The sequence below is a fragment of the Athene noctua genome, chromosome 5 (assembly GCF_965140245.1).
Source record: "Athene noctua chromosome 5, bAthNoc1.hap1.1, whole genome shotgun sequence".
NCBI classification, from domain to species: domain Eukaryota; kingdom Metazoa; phylum Chordata; class Aves; order Strigiformes; family Strigidae; genus Athene; species Athene noctua.
In genome coordinates this window covers 10,239,122-10,258,428 of record NC_134041.1, presented here as the reverse complement: position 1 = coordinate 10,258,428, position 19,307 = coordinate 10,239,122, and the positions used below count along the sequence as shown (strand labels likewise).

Sequence of the window (19,307 nt, the reverse complement as noted above, 5' to 3'; positions counted from 1 at the left end):
TAGTGAATTCTGAGGAAAGCATTTATATAAGGCAGGTGGCCCCTGTGCCAAGAAGACCACAGGGCAGATGGCTCACCAGCAGAAGACCTGTGCTCTGATGGTAGGAGGATGGAGAAAGATTGCATCACCTTGTACCTGCCATTCCTCTCCCCACCTTTAATGGATTGTAATCCCTTTAACTTGCCATTTCAAGTGAGACCGGAGCTATAGTTTGTCATCCAGTGAGCTGAGATGGTACATAACCGCCAGGAAAGAGGAGGTACCGATCAAGCCCCTTTCCTCTCTCCTCCTACGCTGAGACCTGAAGGAGTTTGTGGTCCAACCACCATAGCCAGAGTCTGAATGAACAAAACTGGCCACAAATGAAGCTGATCCTGGGCTGTCACCCAGAGGAACTTTGCTCTTTATGTCCATGGAAAATATACCCATGGAAACTCTTTTGCAGGGCCATAAAAACACACAGACATCCCATCAGTGGGAACAGGAGCAAATTGCAAGTGCAACTTAAAATTCACACTTAGAGTTTGAAAAGGGCAGAGAATTTAAAGCTAAAGAAAGGTTTAGTGGCACCAGATATCTGGATTCAGAGCCTAAGTTTGATGTGCAGGTCTGTGCAGAGCCCAAGCCACCTAGGCAAGAGGACAACTTTTCACTGTTATCATCACCTTGAGAAAGCAGCTGCAGACCATCTGCCAGACCAGGCAGCTCATGAACCATCAGCATCACGAGCCATTGGCAGTGCTGGAAGCATCCCCCAACCTCATCACTCCTGCACACACCTTCATGAGTCCATCCTGCTTATTGAGAGCACTACAGCTGCCTAGAAAGGGTTTGCCCGAAGACCTACTATTTTTTAGGCAAAAGACTTGAAAATCTGTGATATTGAATCGATAATTCAAAAAAAGAATAATTTAAAAATAAATAATAATAACTAAATAATAATTTAAAAACTGAAGCAACTTCTCATGAAAGAGCAGGAATGAAGCTTGGGAAAGTGGGGACCTCAGGGGCCAGAGTGAGCCATTGGGGTTACACTACTTCCCTTAGTTTGACTGGGTGGGTAAGAATATGGCAGATTATTTTATATGCCATACTATCTGGCAAAAAAGCACATGCATAAAACAAGCGTAGGCCAGAATTTATTCTAACCTGATTATGATTTTCTGGGCTTAAAAGAAGAAGAGATTCAAAATACCACTTCTCTTTTCAAAATTCTTCTTCCTTTGAAAACCAGGACTTTCTGGAGGTAAAGTCTCCCAGGAAGAAAAATATATTCTTAAGAAAAAAATTAGAAACTTGTTGATCCCCATATTACAATCTGAATGATGATGCTACTCCCTTCCTTTGTAATGAATTCCACCAAAAGAACAAATGTGAACTTATATTGAGAAAGAGAAATTTTGAAAATATGTGTAAAGGCAGTCGTTGTCAAATGGCAGCTCAATCAGCAAGCAGTCTTAGCCATTGCCCTTATTTATATACATAAGGATCAAGACTAGAAAGTAAAATGAAGATTTCTCAGTAAATCTGCTTTTCCATGTGCTTTTTCGTCTCTATTACCTGCCCTTCAGCAATGTTGGCTTTCTGCTTGTGCCAGGAAAACTGAATCCCAATTCAACTTATTTTCGCTTCTGAGTTAATCCAATTTATTTCGGCCTGAGCCAGCTCCTCTCAAAGAAGCAGGAACGTGAGCATGATGGTACAGAGGCCACTTTGCAGAGGATGCTCACGCAGCTGCACCCACTACACCAGGGCAGCCCAGGCGAACGCCTGCTCACTCCAGCTGCCTGTCCCCTCTTCAGACACGAGGTGCAGCTCTCGAGTTGAAATCAGAGATATCTCTGCAATAGAGAGAGACAGAGTATACTTATTAAAATGTAAAATGTTATAAAACTATGAGACGCTGCAAGCTCTTTAGAGGGCGGTATTAGGATACAAAATTATCTTGATAAATTGAAAAAATACTGAAATGAATGGAATGTAAGTCCATAAGAACAAGCACAAAGCACAAGAGCAGGCACAGCTGTTGCACAAAACCAAGACTGGAAATGACTGATAGGCAGCAATCTCTCCAAAAGGCATTTTGTAGATTTAGAGGCTGACAAAGGTAATATGAATCAATAATATCTTTCTGTTGTAATCAAAGAAAACAGCATACTTGGATATACATAAACACAAATATTTCTCAAAAATTTTTCACTTGCATCTCCTTTCACTTGATGAAATGAGACAGTGTCCTTCAACCCTGTTTGGAGATTTAAGTATAAAGGCAACTGCATTTACTCCAAAATGTACCTTGCCTACATATTCTGAAGTGTAGAATGAGAACATTTTTAATCAGAGTAGCTGAAGTCACTAGAAGCAAATGACATCCATCTCTACATTGGATTCAATTTTCTTTTAAAGATAAGATTTGAAAAAAATGCTATCTAAAAAGGAGTGGATGAACCTAGGAATGCAAATGTGAAAGATTAAAGCAAGAACATCTGATGAGGAGTGCAAGGCTGAAATCATGGTGTACTTACTGAAAGAAAGTAGGTAAAAGGGGATCAAACTAAGGGAACTTGACATAACAGTCCTCATGTAAATAAATGGCAGCTGCTAAATTACATTTAGGAAGATACTCATTACATAGCATAAAACACTCCCTAAGGTTTCTTAAGCCCTGACATAGGTGGCCTGGGGAATCTGCCTTTTCAGAGGTTTTAAGAGCAGGTCACCTTTTTTGCTGCATAATCCAAAAGCCCTAAGAAGCTAATGAAAGTGATGTAAGGTTACAGCAGGGGACCTCTGGTCTGGATTTTGGGAGTGAACTGAATCAGGGGTAGAGGAAGGGCTGCACTGCTGCCTTCCCAACTGTATCGTCCAACATGTGAATATTCCTGGCCCTAGGAAGGAAAAGCCAGGCTGCTCCTGCCTTCACCCTGTTCGGTCATTGTTCCTTACATGACTTTTAGGATTCACTAAAAATCTGTCCCTTCATATCTGAAGAGGAGAAAGAAAGGTGCTCTGCAGCATTCCCATCCTCATCTCTTTGTTGTGGCTTCTTGGCACGGGAAGGGATCAGAACACTGTTCCCCCTGCAGTCCCATACCCAAACCCAACATCAGACCTGCCCACAAAGTTCTTCTTGGTGCTAACACCCTCCAAGGCCAGGAGCTCTTCTAAATAATCCACACATGGCAGCCCAGCGCCCAGTCTCTCTGAGCCACGCAGGCCAGCACTGCATGCCAGGCCAGCCTGCCTGTGTCCCATATCCCGCATCCTGCATCCCACATTCCACATCCTGCATCATCCCGCATCCTGTGTCCCACATCTTCCATGGCTGCTCTGCTTCTGAACTGGACAGCTGGGCTGAGACTGCAACAGGGCTTCTGGGGCAACAGTGTCCCAGTGCCAGAGCAAGACAGATCTTTTCATAATGTAGTTTCTGAGAGCGCCTCCCCCCAGTTACCTTTCCCCTCCTAGATATTAGAGACATGGTAGTAATAAAAAGACCTGGTCACATGGGATGTATAACTCAGAGCAATAAAGACAGTCAAGGACTGGATGCAGAGAGGTTACTGTATTCTTTAATCCTTCTCTATTTTGTGGAGAAAGGGTAATTGCAAAGATGATGAGCTGACCTTGGACTGCCTGATTCAGACCTTCAGATAGCTAATTTAACAAGAACTTGGGAGAGGGGCTATGTGGCATGTATACAGGATAAGTCTGTATTTCAGTTAAAAAGATCTCGGATTTTTCTTATTGCTACAGCTTGGCCTTTCCATAACGGGAGAGCAAAGACACCATCTATTCACACAGTTATTCCTTTTCCCACAGAGATTGTCATAATAGCTGTACAGCCACATCCCAGTCACACAAAGGGTACTCATCCATTGCATTCCGGTGGTGGTACTTTCTCACACACTGCCAGGCATGACAGGAGCAGCAGAACCAGTGGCGAGAGCAGGGGGAACGCGGTCCCTGCACAGGACCCACACCGCTCTCTGGGCAAAACCATTATCAGTTGGTACCAGCAATTTCTATCTAAACCCCACTGGGATTTAACACTGGGAGCAGCCTGTAAATTAAATAAGTATTGCTACATATTTGTAAGACAGCTATATTAAATGCTTCCAGATATAAATTCATCCTCGAGACATGTGTGGTCAGATGGGATCCAGGCAGCACACATTACTCTGCAACACTTGCTGGTGTCTTGCCGCGATTTCCTCATATATCATGTGTTTGGAAGCTTGAAACACTATTATTTTTTTTGGCATTACAGCTACATTTCATCTGTCAGCACTAAGCACTGCAGGAACACACAGGGACAGATGGGCCTGGACTCTTCTTCCTATCTGAATAAACACAGGCACAACCCGGGAAAGCAGCTGCTGCAAGGTCACACTCTGGGGCAAAGTACCGATTTGACACCTAAATTTCACCAGCTCAGTAAACCAGTTCTTCTGCAATGAATGTCAACAGTATGAGTTAAATCAGTGAGGAAGATCCTCTACTTCTTCTCTTTACGTGTCTAAATTAAGTGGGGAAAGTCCCAAAACCCTGAAAGCAACTTCTGTAGCCTGATGTGTCCATGGCTGTGGTACAGGATGGGAATTCTTCAGTGCAACAGTTTGGGTGTTTTATGTTTATAGCCTGACCTGTCATGGCATATACAGCCATCATGTGGACACTCACAGCATCAAGCCAACTGTGCAGAGTCTCTTTGCAAATATTTGATCTTCCAAGTGTCCTTTAACACTCAATTGTAGTTTTGTCAGACTCGGATGTCCAGAAGGTCAAGCCAAGCTCCTGTACACCCTAACAACCTCCCCATACCTCTCTGGCTATCAGGAGGCCCTTGTAGCCACTTTTTCATGCTGATATCTTCTTTCAGAGGATCTGTACTTCAGTCAGGATGCCTCAGAGCAACAGGGCTGTAGGCTCTCCTAGTGCTAGTCAGACTCTTTCTGGCCTTATCCCAGTCCCTTACGATAACCAGACCAGTGCTGTTCCCTTTCACTTTTCTCCACTTGTGGCTCTGTGCCCGTTTCACTTTCCCTTTTGAAATTCCATTATTTCTTCCCTTGCAAAAACCCCTGAGTTCTCTTCTCCAGGCTGTGTTGAAGAGTGTCACACAAAATGTACATGGGCTCTCTTGCCATGAAATCTCTGAAATACATGAGAAAGGCGTTTCTCTCCCCTCCACTAGTGAAACAGAAAATGTAGAGACTGAAGGCTGGATTAGGCATCCAGTTTTGCTATCACCCAAGCTCAGATTCTTGATCCAAATACCCATCAATGTACGTTTAGCCACTTTGTCCTCAGTGGTCGCTCCCTATCAGCTCAATGCTTGACATCTCACTTGACCTTCAAGACTACCCATATCTCCTTGGCTCCACACTCAACAGTTGTTAGTGGTTATTAAATATCTGTCGGGACCCAGATGGATACACACCCACCCTGCACAGTAATCCATGGTCAAACCCATTGCCCAGAGACTTTGTCACCAGTGTGAATTTCTGTGTTGTTATAGAAGTTTCATCTGGGGACGCACCATCAACTCCACTGGTCTGGCCCCTCCACCTGTGGGTCTTGGGGGATTTCCGAGTTATTTTGTAGGTGATTGCTGAAAGGTGCCAGATAGATCCAAATCAGAGAGTCTGGTAATTGGGGTAGGTGCCATGGGACACACCAAACCACCTCCATTGGTGCTGACCAAAGGCTCAACACCCAACTCCCCTGTTTCCTTACATGAACCTTGTAAGGCACCCTACATGACACTGCTGCATTTATGAGCGTTCTGCAGGTCTCCACATGAGGGACCCACAGTAGCAATCCCACCTTCCAATGTTCTCAGCCCCATGGAACTCCTCTTCTCCTCCCTCCATAGTCGCGGACAAGGCCAGACAAGAGGCTAGTTGTTTATGGACTTTTTCCTAGAGAGGGGTCTCTGAGTGAGCCTAAAGGCCATTTCAGAGCTGGTTGAGGGGAAAAAAAGCCCGAAGGAGAGACAGCTTTGAGGCAGAGTCCATGATGCATTGGAGATGGGGAATGGGGTCTCTTGTAGCATATGCCACTTGAACCTAACTTCAAGGTTAATCCCAAGCATCATGGCAGACCTGTCCAAACTCTCTCTGTGACCTTATCTGATAACAAGAGAAAGTGCATGGTAACATTTCTCTCCTCATACCCTTCATCTGCCCACTCTATTTAGGTCAGCTGCACATTTTGAAGGCAGCTTACAGAGCCATAGATCTGCTCAGACAGCCCAAAAGTGCCTCCTTGTGCTGCATGTTCCTCCTTCTCCTCCTGAGGTAGACAAGAAGCATCAGCAGGAGCCTCTCAACCAACTGCAACCCACACACTTCCCAGTCAGCTGGCCCACCAGCCAGTCAGCCAACCAGCCTGAACTGCTGCTTCTCCTCATGGGAAGCCCATCAATCACAGTGCTGCAGGAGAGGAGAGGACCATAGGAACATCTAGAGGTACTAGATGTGTCTCCTACACCTTCCATGGCCATGAAGTCCCTGGAGTCAAATGCTCCTGCTCAGAAGTGTGGAGTTGTTATGGCAGATCAGGTCCCTCTTGCTCTGGCTATGGCCAAAACCCTCCCTAAGAAATGCCTAACCTGACAGAGTGCAGCCTTCTGCCTCCTAAAGAACAATCTTTAACTCTCCTCTGAACTTTCATACAGATCCTGCTGGCTCGGCATAATGAGATACACTTAGTTTCATGAAGATGACCAAGTGTGTGAAAAGTTACTGCTGTTCAGTGCCTGCCAGCTATGTTCTCCGAGGCAACACAAGGTAGGTTGGTGTGTTCTTTAAACTTCAAAATTGTTGACTGGTGTGGCTCTGGCCCAAAGGACTCAGCATTTCAGCAATCGATGGGGAAAAAGCAGGGTGACGAATGCCAGCCAGAGGATATAACTCCTCCTTCCTCTTCTTCCCAGTCTGAAGAACCAGAGACACAATCTTACTGTAAGTCACAGGGGTCCAGTTCAGGGATCCTGAAGAAATGTGCTAGATCAGGGCTCAAGCAGTCAAAGCACCCAGGTCTGGGGAGAGATGAGATTTTCAGCTGTTGTCATTGACTCTTTCCAGTGCATCTTCCTGCCATGCTAACAAAAGCCCAGTGCCGTGCAGATGGCTGTACTGTTGACTGGGTCATCTTACCCCAGCTGAGAAACTTATGCAACCATTTTTTGTGGGGAAATGCAGAAGAAACTTAGTGTTATAGACAGTGTTGGCAGACTAGCAAAAGGGTATTTGCAGCCCAGGCACAGACTGAGAGTAGATCATAGAGTTGATGTCATTCAAGAGAAAAGTGTGTTTCTAGAGCATTCTTCTACTACCAGCATGCAGAAGCAATGGACAGACTCCCTCTTCAGCCCAAACTTTAGCAGGCATCTGGACATGCATGGTAGGAGCTGACTGTTAGCCATCTGACGTGCCATTTTGCGCTCTGGGTACCCATGATGGTAAGCGTCTCAAAGTCAGTGTTGTCTCATCTTATGTGGAAGTATCCAGGCTGCCAACCTCAGGATGCAAACCCAGAAGTGTGTGAGGAGCTCCTGAAACAACGTCACTGCTGGAGCTGGAGGCCACTGTTAGAAACTGCCACTTCCAATACATCATGCCCAAGCCTTTGCAAAATATCACCACCTGAGAACTAGGTGATGTTGCACATGATAGAGACCGTGGAGCACACTAGATAATGTCAGCAGGGGGATTGATGTTCACCCAGAAAATCCACAGCTGAACTTCCAAGACGAAACAGAAGCAGTAGGACTCACAAACATCCCTCCAAGGGACAGGAAGGTGAAGCCACGTGAACTCACAGGGTCCCTCTATGAACAGTTCAGCTGTGAGGTTCAGTCTTGGAGTGGCACTCAGCACCCTCTAGCTCATGACAGGAGGACAAATCCTCTCCCTTGCAAGGACCCACAGGTAATATTGCAGTGCCTCTGTTGGAAAGAGGGTCAGGCTGAGTCTTCCTGCTCCGTGCACTACTTTACCCACCCACGAAGAGCTAAAAAGCTTTGCTGAGTTTGTTTGTACATATCAGCAGAGGAATCTGCACAGATGCAAAGTAAAGCTGCCTCAAAAGCCCTCAGATAGGGGGTTTTGCACTGCGAGCTCCCAAGAGGGGGTGAAAGCTCAGAGAAGTTGCATGTAAAAATTTCAGGTGAAAAGGGAGTTGCTTTAATAATGCTTCCTCGTGAAGAGTGCTGTGCACCACACCTAACCATTTCTACAGTCTGTTGACTTTTCTCTCAAAGAGCACAGGATAAGTTCAACTTTCTCAGCTGGGCACCTTACCATGTTGCACTCAAACTGGCACGTGCTGTGACCTTCAGCCTGTTCCAATGAGCAACATATCGCAATGGATGAGCAATATATCAACAGTCTCTCACATGGGTTTGTAGCAGCCAGACACTTTACATCTCCCTGAGACTGAAATATAAACAGTACTATCTGTACCTAGGGCTTCACCTTTGTGATCATTAATTAACAAATAAGCTACAAGCCAGCTGAGGGAAAAGTTACTTACTTCACTGTCTTTCAGACATTTTTGTGGACTTGGGTAATTCCCAGACAGTGGGTCTTGTAAGATTTTTTTCATATATTCTTTTTGTCTAAAAAGTTTAAATATTTTCATTGGGGGTGTGCAGATTTGCTTTGGCCAACAATCTCCATGTCTTTGTTGCTATAAAAAGGATACATCTGGACAATGAATACCAGACAAACAGTAGATTTTCCAGTAAAATTACTCTATTAGCAGAAAACATGGGTTTCATTTGGCTGTGATGTAATTTAGACTAAAAACTAAAGAAAAGTGTCCGAACATCAGAACACTTTCATCTCAGAGACATGTTAAGATGAAGAGAAACACCCATAAAATTCAGCATCCTCTATGTAGTAGCCCATCAGACTACCAGGTTTAGCAGCTGATGACCCATTTGATCCTCATAATGTCCTGACATCCAAGTGAGAAATTATTTCAGCCATCTGGGGATTGTCCTCTTTGCAATGTGCCTGGAAGTCACCCACATGTGGCAGGCTTTCAGCCCAAGTCCTCCACCAACTCTGAAATTCCTTCCAAGCCATTCCAGACTTCTGTGCCAATGGGATGTGAGCCCAGCAGGATCTGCTCAGGGATTGCTAGAAGGGGTCCTACCTGGAGCCCAACCAAGCACTGTGTTGGAGAGGTAAGTGGGGTGATGTGGAGCCTTTTTTGGAGGATGGTGAGATGCTGTGTAGACAGGGGAAGGAGGACTCACCAGGACTGTAGAGAGAATATGACCTTACCACACAACTCCCTTTCAGGGTAGACATGCCATCACTCTTGCTGAAGCTCATTTCACTGCTCTGCTGCTCTCCCTCTCCTTGTCCGATCTATTGAACATGGTAATTCTTCTGGGCAGTAGTCTTGTCTCCTAGATTTTCTACAGTAGGACCTCTTGGAAACAGGGCCCCTTATGTGCTGACCAGGTTATGTCTGTTCTCTTGATTATAGTCTGTGATGCTGTGTGATGTTGCTGTCACTCAGAGCACTGTTTTTACAGCTGGAGGCAGCTGGATCCATCCAGCCCATGTGTTGGGCAGAGGTGGCCCATTTGTTCCTCACTTCACGCAGGCGGATGGAAGGCTTCCAGACCTGAATTTGACTGAGAACAGCATGGAACTCAGCTAGACCCTGAGCCTGGCTACCTCTTACCTCTTCCCTCCTATGGCTTCATCCACCTGGGCATGGATGACTGTGAGTGCTTTCACTTGCTGCAAGAAGCAAACATGTAGAGGTTGTTTGTTAACAAGCCGCCTCTATCCACAGGTCACTGGAAGTAGATCAAAGGTTGAGTGGGAGCAACGGGCAATCAGGCTGCCTGTCAATCTGACTCAGCTCTTACCATGAAGTTCCTGTGGCTATAAATTGTTGCCAACAACATTTCACGAGGTTCAGCTCCAGCAGAGCAGGAGGGAGAGGATTTTCATCTGCACCTAGCTCCCTGTCAGGCACAGACACAGGAGGAGAAGAAGAGAAGCAATCAGGAGAAGGCAGTATCAGGACGCAGGGCCAGCATGGCATCTCTGCTGGACAACATAGTCAGACCTTCTGCTGTTGTTTTGCAGCTGTCTGTGGTGCTTGGTATCGTCTTTGTGCTGCTGAAGGTGGTCCAGTTCTACCAGGAGAGGAAGAAACTTATCAAAGCTCTGGAGGCATTCCCTGGTCCCCCAAAACACTGGCTCTATGGCCACAATCACCTGGTAAGGAGAGAGCTGGGCTCAGTCGGGGTGGGTTTGTCCCAACAAATGTGGAAGATATCAGTCAGGATGTGAGAGGGCACTGGGTGGGTTGTGTGTGTCCCCTGCTCATATTCCTTCCTACAGGAGAGGACCTCTTTGCACAGGGAGTACCAGCACTTCTGCAGAGCAGGCAGAAAGAAGGCCTGGATATGAGATGTGCATCATTTTGGTAAAAAACAGAGCCACGTTTTTTGGGATCGTGTGGTTAAACATGGACTTAGGTGATTTCTGGGACTTTCATGAAATTATTTAAATACAAGCAACCATAAAATGTCTCTCTTCTGCATTAAAACTTCTACCAATAAAAGTGTCTCCTCCTACACCCACTTAAGAAGACATGACCACAAAAGCATGGCATTTTATTGCAGGCATTTTCATCCTTCTACAGTGCAGATGTTTTCACTTTCATGTTGCATGCTCACCTTGCACTGCTGAATTTAGAGAACAGAGCTGTAACAGCCTTGGTCCCCCTGTTCACTGGGCATCCTGGCATTGCCCATGCCAAGTGTAGCTCCCGAGTATGTCACCAAGCTGCTCTGAGCTCCAAGATGCTCCGAGCCCTGGGTGTCCTAACTGCAGCCAGGTCCCAGCTAGGGACTCCCCATGGAGCTGCCTTGTGTTGCGGGGATGTGGAGGCTCAGACAACTTTGTCACCTATGCACAGTTCCTTTGTCATGCCCAGTAGTGTCTCCACCTGCAGCATGGAAAGCCATGCTGTGTCCGCCCACTCTCCCCATTTCCCAAGGTGATGGAATGATCACCATCAGAGGGCAAGTTTAACCTCTGCTTTCCCTGGCACATCCCTCTTTTTCTGCCTGAATTCAGTTCCTGCTTAACTGTCATTGCAGATAACTTCCGATAAAATATTAAATCAGATCGTGTCATGGGGAGAAAAATATCCCTATGCCTTTCCCAGATGGTTTGGACCAGTCTTGCCTTCTCTAATAATCCACCATCCTGAATATGCCAAAAGCATACTTGGCCGAACGGGTAAGTCTCTGGTTTTGGGAAGTCATGTCCTTGACATTTCCCTAGGAAGAAAATAATGGGAAACTTGCTTGGCGTCATCTCCTTTGCCAGCTTCCTTCACAGCTATTGCAATTCCTCTTTTTCTCCCCTTCACAAATCCTCAGGCCACCCCAGCTTTGATGACACAGTTTGTATTCTCCTGCAAAAGTGACCACATGCCCATTCCTTCCAGTTCACTGTCTCCATTATCATTGGTCTTAATGTCTTCTGTGACATCTACCACCACAATATCTGTGCTTCCCAGTAAATCCAGTAATAAGGGTGAGCTGGCATGGCAATAGCTCTCAGAAGACGTCTTAAGTATTCTCCTCTGTTCCTTTCTGTGTAGCATGATGTCTGTGGGTGGTACATACATCGACATCTCCAGCAACCCCCATCTATTGTTCTAATGTTGAGACTGCCATGGCCAGTTATATTCCACACACATTTTTTGTTATACCTTCTCCGGTTTTATCAAGTCCACTGACACCATATTTGCAGTAGAGTATTTTACATACTGAAATGAGACTGATTCTACATTGTGATTTAGAGGATGAGCTCTAATGTTAATTTATCGTGAATTTCCTTTTTTATAATGTTGAATTCATTAGCCATTCAAACTGCTCTGGTATCTATTTTGTTTTACAGATGGCAAGCCCAATATACCCTACAAATTCTTAGTTCCCTGGATTGGTAAGTCATTCTCTTCCATTATCCCGTTCAGCTGTATTGCACATTTCAGCGACTTCTCTCTCATCTCCCTTTATTTTACTTTCTTCCATTCTAAAACCACAGCTTGCAAATGAGAGGGTTTGTTTGAGTGTGTCAGTCTTAGTACCGGTGGTGTCCACATAGTCATGGAGCACATCAGGTGGCTTTGCCTTGGATCACACACACTGGCCTTCACAAAACAACTTTCCTTTCAGTGTGCTCAGGGACTGAGCGCTGCCATGGATAGCTGGGGTGAGACACTCTGAGGACAGGAGGGTTCATGGCATGCACACAGCTTTGAGGTAGTCCTCCAGGGTCCTGCCAACAGCTGTCAGCATGTGCTGCAAAAGGCACTCAAGTATTTCATTTAGAGTAGAAAAACCCATCTGAGAGAGCAAGTCCTGTGCCTCTGCCATCACAGGTTTGGCTTCAGGGTAGATTAGGTGTGCACAGCTGGTTGCAGTGAAGGACACATGGGCATGCTTCTCCTCCACCCAAAGAGTGCTGCTGTGAATGGCCTCAGAGAGGCTGGAGAAAAGGCTCCGCCATCAACTATTCCTCCTCCCAGACGCTGCATATTAGCCTGGGCTTGGCCAAAAGCAATAACAAGGCCGTCAGATTTGTGATCAGAATCTGGAGGAGCTGGTTGCACCTTTGCTGTTTGTGTCTCCAGGGAAGGGGCTGTTGGTTTTGAATGGAACCAAATGGTTCCATCATCGGAAGCTGCTCACTCCAGCCTTTCACTATGACGTGCTGAAATCTTACGTGGACTTGATGTCAGACTCAGTCAAAGTGATGCTGGTAAGAATCACCGCCCCTGATACTTTTACCTTTCAGCTATGCACCAGTGAAAATAGTCAGGTCTGGGAATGACTGAGGGAAAGAGACTGGACTTAGATGGTTCCTAGAGTTGCAGTGAACTTTTTGGGTAGTTATGAAGTTCTGAAATTGCTCCTTTCACATTCCTCTGGCCATTCCACTTATTCTTTCATCTGCTTGCCAGTAAAATCAACCACTGATAGAATATCCTTTCCTAGACCAGTAATGGTAAACCTGGAAGAAGAAATGCACAGAAGAGTTTGATTAGTTTCACAGATTGTATAGTGAACTAGGCCCTCTGTTTGCAGGAAAGTAAGTAATTAGCTGTGTAGACCTGTGAAGATGGTCAGGAAAATATGACCTGATCATAGGTGATAGTCTGTCCCTCCTTACGCCTGTCTCCACCACTAGGATAAATGGGAAAAGAAGAGCACGGAGAAGAAGTCAGTGGAGCTCTTTCAAGACGTCAGCTTGATGACACTAGACAGCATCATGAAATGCGCCTTCAGTTATAATACCAACTGTCAGACTCAGAGGTCAGAGCTTGAACTTTCAGATTCTGGGAAATCAAGTGCTCCTGTTTCCCCACTCACGTTGCTAATACCAGCTTTAACCTTGGTCTCCTTACAGCAACTCAGACTATTATATCAGAGCTGTTTATGACCTGAGCTACCTTGTGAGCAATAGAGTCCAGACTTTTTCTTTCAAGGATATCTTCTATGACTTGACTCGCAAAGGCCATGAGTTTCAGAATGCCTGCAAGCTGGCCCATAACCACACAGGTATTTCTCCCCCTTTCTCCCCAGCCCCGTCTCTTATCTGAACCTCTCCCCCACTTCATCTAGAGCACGTCAGAGGGGGGTTCCAGCATGCACTGGACAGATGGTTAAACATTAAACAGAGCCCAAGCTGCTGACCTAGCAGACAAGTACATGAGGACTTTGGAGGGGCAGGATGCATCTAACTGTTCGTTCTTCTATGCAGATAAGGTAATAAAAGAAAGAAAGATGTTGCTGTCCAGTGAGAATGAACTTGACAAGATACAGAAGAAGAGACACCTGGATTTTCTGGACATTCTTCTTTGCACTAAGGTGAATGTCTGAAATAACCATATCAAATGCCAAAGAACATACCTGTGTGGCACTGAGGATGCATCAGCAGGGAGCTCACCTTTCCTGGATGGAGCTGCTGGCAGCAGCTTCCCCATTCCAGATTTTTTAGCTCAGGGAAAGGTGGATTGAAAGGGAAAGACATACAAAAGTGTGAGATGCAGTGACTGAACATAAATAGCTTGGACAGACTTTTATCTTCCTTGTTCATTTTCATTGAGCATGTTAATAGCTTAAAATAAGTGAACTGTAAGAAACCAGAGAAGAATGACATCTTTGGAAAGGTTACAAGGGGGTCACCTTGGCTGTAGTCCTCTCAAGAGATTTTGTTTCTTAATGTCTGTAGTTTTACCTTCAGAGACATCTTCAGATACTCTGGACAGAAGCTGCTATTGGGTGTTCAGGAAGGAGATACACACTCTGCTCACTCTGTCCTTCTGGAGCCCCTACTTTCTTTTCTGTCTCAATCTGAAACAAAAGTTGTCCAAACCAAACTATTTAAAAACGTAACAGGGACCCTTGGTAGGGGTGACCCTCTGAAGGGCTGGGATCTGGCATCCCACCAAAGTCCAACTCTATAGCTCTGCAGAGTCAGCAATCAGCGGGTCTGATTATCCTCCTATGTATTGGATATATTTTCTACTGTCTTACTTCCCTATGTACAGGGAGATACAACAGACACCAAATCTGGCCCTTCTTCATCAGTGTCTGAGGTTATTACTATACCCAAAGAAACAAGTCCAATTAATGTGGACTTAAGAATGATGTACTTTCCTCTTTGTTAGGATGCAAATGGAGTTGGGCTGTCCGATGAGGACCTGCGTGCCGAGGTGGACACGTTCATGTTTGAGGGCCATGATACGACCGCTAGCGGGATCTCCTGGCTCTTGTACTGCCTGTCATTATATCCAGAGCACCAGCAACGGTGCAGAGAGGAGATCCAGGGGATCTTGGGAGACCGAGATACCATTGAGTGGTGAGCTAGGACTTCTTATTCCTTTACTTTGAACTCTTTTCACTCATCCTGAGAAGGAAACTTCATCCACCTTATACTGCATCTGCACTGGGGCATTCTGCTTCTCACGTAGCATGCTGGCAGCAAAGGGAGGACTAGGAGGAGAAACCCCAATAGGAGATGGGATACACAGTGGTTCAGCCCACCCAGTCCCCACTGCTGGTGTCCCCATTGCTGCCACTCAAACACAGCCTGACCCCCCAGTTTGCTTTTAGGGAGGACCTTGGGAAGATGACTTACACCACGATGTGCATCAAAGAGAGCTTGCGCCTGTTCCCACCAGTTCCTGCCGTGTCCCGATGCCTCTCTAAACCTGTCACATTTTCTGATGGACGCAGCTTGCCAGCAGGTCTGTTGAGTTTGTTCATCCTTCACACTGCTGCCCATGACGAGTGGGACATCCTCGCTAGAGATGATGGGGGGGAGCGGGGCTGGCGGGGCGTCCAGCCTCTCTTCTCTCTCCAAAGGGCTGTACAGGGCCACCACAGCTCACCATCACAGCTCTCCCAGAAGGGTGGCTGGAGAGTCCAAGAGCATGCTCCAGGGCACTGGGGTGTTCATACAGCTCAAAGCTGACTTCCAGAGTGTTGATCCTGACCAAGACTAAAAGTTCATCCCCTGGTATAGAAATGGGGCCCAGCTCTGAGGCCATTGTTTCTTCCATGTGAGGGTTTCAGGTGACCTGCCCAGACAGGCTGGGCACTGCCCCTGCCAGATGTCCTGCAACAGCCCCTGTAAAGCTGAGGAAGGGAGAGCATCCCATAAACACCTCTCGTGGGTCTTCAGTATGGGAGGTCACCAGCTTTTTCTCACTTTTCTATTCCAGGCTGTCAGGTTGGACTGAACATATTTGCTATTCACAGGAACCGGGATGTGTGGGAAGACCCCGAGGTATTTTAACTTTATAACAAGAAGGGGAAGATGATCTCTGAACCCAGACATCCACTTCCCTTGAACAAGGCAGACCGCCTCTCTACCATGGTTTGGGTTTTTTCCTCTCTTATTCCAACAGTCCATATGCAAAATTCAATGAAATTACCAAACACTCCAAAGGCTTTGAACATAACAAAGTACTGGGAAAGGTGCTGAACAGTCTATCTTTTGCATGGTTACACAGAGATACTCAGACTGCTTTCAGCTATCCTGGAGAGACTTAGGTCCCAAAGTGGTATGGAAAGTCCCAAGCCCTCCAAGCAGTGTGTGATTTGAAGCTGATGTCTTAGAGGCTTCAAGGAAAGAAATAGCCAGGAAACCTGAAGGAGGGTCCACAGCTGCCTCTCTGCAGTGGCTCTCTGGAGAGGCAGGATCGGGCATCTCTGACAGGTGGGAGTCTGACTTGATCACTGATGCCATGGACGAGAAAATACCTGCAGGCATCTTGGGTGCTGTAGTGGATGATCTGGGTGTCTCCAAGGGGAAGATACGCATGGCCATCAGTGCCCTCTTCTCACCCACCTGTCTGGCTTCAGAGAGGGAAGAATGTCAGCTGCAGCTCCTCTGGGGCAGCAGAGGCCACATCCAGCCCTGTGCTGGGGACTAGGGGATAAGCTGGTGCTGCTTATGTCGGAACCAACACTGATCAAATGGCCTTTGTTGCTCCCACAGGTGTATGATCCCATGAGGTTTTCTCCAGAGAACTCCACGCAGAGGCACTCCCATGCTTTCCTGCCTTTCTCTGCTGGTTCCAGGTGGGAGATCCTTCATCCCTCCCCTCCCCCATAGGCTGCGTTGCACAGGAGGCCTAGTTCAGAGCTAAGCTCCTGAAGCTCATTCTCTCTCAGCTCCCATAAACCAAGTTGTCTTGGCCAGCTTAAGCAGGCTTTCCATAACAGGATCTCCACCTTGCTCCATCAGCTCCAGAGCATTTCCCACACTCCAAGCTCTGTGGTTACTGTAGAATTTCACACCATTTTCTTGTGGATCCATGGAGATATTTACATTTCCTGTTGCCTGCATTGAGAACAGGGTCTCCTTTGTTTAGGGGTAATACCTAGTCCACCTCAAAGGCAATCTGGGCCCAAGTCTGTGATTCCCTTGCTGTATTGACACAGATGCAGGGTACTGAGATCTCAGTAACATGAAAGAGGAGATACTCTGCAGAGTCAAAAATAACCTGAGGTGTCTGGGGTTTGAGCTGTAGCCATACAGCACTCTCTAGTGAAGAAATCTCCAGTTCTGTCAATTTTGTATTTTTTTTTCAATGCAATGCTTATTAACAAACAACGGCAATACCCCACTGCAGAGCTGGGTGCATTTTGGTGTAGCATGAGGGGATTCCTAGATAAGCTGTAGCATCATCCTTGAAGCAGATGGAGGTCCCCCAGCACCCCAGAGATGCTGCTTTAAGAGGTTTGCACATGGGCTGACCCCAGCTCTGGGGCAGTTGGGGATGAAGGCTACAGCAGGAGCATTTGTCATCCTCTCCTCAGGAACTGCATTGGGCAGCAGTTTGCCATGAATGAGATGAAGGTGGCTTTGGCCCTGACCCTGCTTCGCTTCAAGCTCTGCCCTGACCCATCCAAGCCTCCCAGACTCATATCGCAGCTCATCCTCAGGTCCAGCAATGGGATCCACCTGCATCTGAGGAAGATTCACTGACCCTGTGGGGTACCAGGGTGTGGGGCAAGTGCTTTCCCAAGGACCAGTCTCCACTCAGAAGTTTATGAGAGGGACAGCAAGCAGACCCACCCTGGCCACCTCAGACCTCTCCCACATTAACCTCCACCCCTGCTGCCATGCAGGAAGACACGCTGAGCCCCTCGCACACACACTGAACCCAGCAGGTCCAGGTCCCATCCTTGCACGGGGGATTGCACTGCCGAGGGGGTTTTGCAGCACAGCTGTGGCTCAGCCTTCACCTCCACAGGCATCCTCCATGTCCTACTCATCTTCTCACCACCAGCCTGTCCCTGCATGCTGTCTGGCAGGACTTCTGTCACCTGCCTGTGTATTTGCAGCACTGCCAGTTCCCTGCTTGGGCACGGCAGTGAACAACACTGCCGTGGTTTGCACAGGTGTCTAAAGCCTGAGTGCTGCTTGAGCACATCATCCCTCCCGTGCCTCCAGCCTGGGTGTGCCAGGGCAGGAAAGCTCCTTCCTGCAGCCACCCTGCAACCCCACACACCACCCTCCAATTTATTCCCCTAATCCGTTCTGGGGTTGGTGCTGTGCCCGCTGTTATGGAGACAAAGGCCAGCAGGTTCTTCTGCCCTGGCACTGAACTTCCTTGAGCTGAGGCTGCTCAGGAGCCAGAATAGAGATGTGTCACCAGCTAACGTGGAAAAAGCCCTCACCATGCTGAAAACAACATGCAATCAGCCTTGACCTCTTCTCTGCAATGAGAATAAAGCCTTGTGGACATGCTCCCCAAGTGTGGCTTTTTCTTCCTTTGTATCTGAAGGGCCAAGGGGGGTGCAGGATGAGTCCCAGCAGGCCAGAGGCAAGGCTGTGTCCAGGGGTGCAACCCTGCAAGTGTTTTCTCAAGCCACAAGGGTTGTTTCAGCAGGTTTGTCCCCCATTGAGCCCGAGGAGCCTGTTTCCACCCTTCCCATGCCGTGGATCACCAAGCCCTAACCTCTGCCTTTGGGAGTTTTCATGGTAGGGAAACAACTGAAACACTCTGGGGTCAAACAAAGCAAAACAGAAATCACCACCAACACTCCCCACAAATGCTGTTGACAAGAACAAAATCAGCTTGCAAAAAAAAAAGAAGTTCCGAGAGAGAACATGAGTCCGTCTCAAGTTCTTTTCAGCAGAGGCTGAGAACTGGCTGATCAGTACATGAATGAGCTGCCCAAGGGGTGCAGGTGAGCACTGGCCTGAGGCTGGCCTTGTTTTGGAGGTGCAGGACCCACTGCAAGCTCTCATCCCAGCACTGGCCATAGGTGGGCTCCTGGGCCAAGGGGTAACCATATGAGTGAGCTGCAGGTCTGGCGTGGGAAATGGATCACTAGGTGGCAGTGGGAGACCCAGAAAAACCCCAGGTCCTCCCTGGTCCCTGGCAAACTCCCCTGGGCTTGGCAGGGAGCATGACCAGGCCCAGCAAGGCAGCAGATGAGCCCCATCCCTTGGGGCACCCCCATCCCCACGCTCAGCCATGCAGGGCAGCAGTGCAGGCACTGCTCCATCATAGTCCCCAGCATGATGGTGGTACAGGAAAAGCTTGTCACTGTGAGTGCCAGGACACTCAGCACACACCAAGGGAAACTGAGGCATGGAGGCCTGCATACATGCCAGGTCACGGTGAGAGACAAGGCTGTTTGTCCAGCTTTGACCCATGGCAATAGCATCACTAGCATCACTGCAGGCATTAACATAGCTAAGCCGTGTCCGTCTGTCTGGGCAGATCAC

At 47.3% G+C, this 19,307-nt stretch overlaps 1 protein-coding gene across 1 annotated transcript; it reads left to right on the top strand.

Moving 5' to 3' along the window:
* The first annotated feature begins 10,070 nt into the window (after window positions 1-10,070).
* LOC141961296 (cytochrome P450 4B1-like) lies at window positions 10,071-18,136 on the top strand. Its single transcript, XM_074908114.1, has 12 exons — window positions 10,071-10,256; window positions 11,144-11,285; window positions 11,952-11,996; window positions 12,688-12,815; window positions 13,245-13,369; window positions 13,464-13,615; window positions 13,818-13,924; window positions 14,728-14,918; window positions 15,173-15,306; window positions 15,784-15,848; window positions 16,563-16,645; window positions 17,387-18,136. The coding sequence occupies exons 1-12, from the start codon at window positions 10,071-10,073 to the stop codon at window positions 17,553-17,555; spliced, it is 1,527 nt and encodes a 508-aa protein (XP_074764215.1). The 3' UTR covers window positions 17,556-18,136.
* Window positions 18,137-19,307: the final 1,171 nt, after the last annotated feature.

Excerpts from the sequence above, each read along its gene's own strand:
- LOC141961296 (XM_074908114.1), top strand. The coding sequence starts at position 10,071 with ATGGCATCTCTGCTGGACAACATAGTCAGACCTTCTGCTGTTGTTTTG. Across the intron at positions 10,257-11,143 it reads TCTATGGCCACAATCACCTG|ATAACTTCCGATAAAATATT; the intron begins GTAAGGAGAGAG and ends CTGTCATTGCAG. Across the intron at positions 12,816-13,244 it reads ACTCAGTCAAAGTGATGCTG|GATAAATGGGAAAAGAAGAG; the intron begins GTAAGAATCACC and ends CTCCACCACTAG.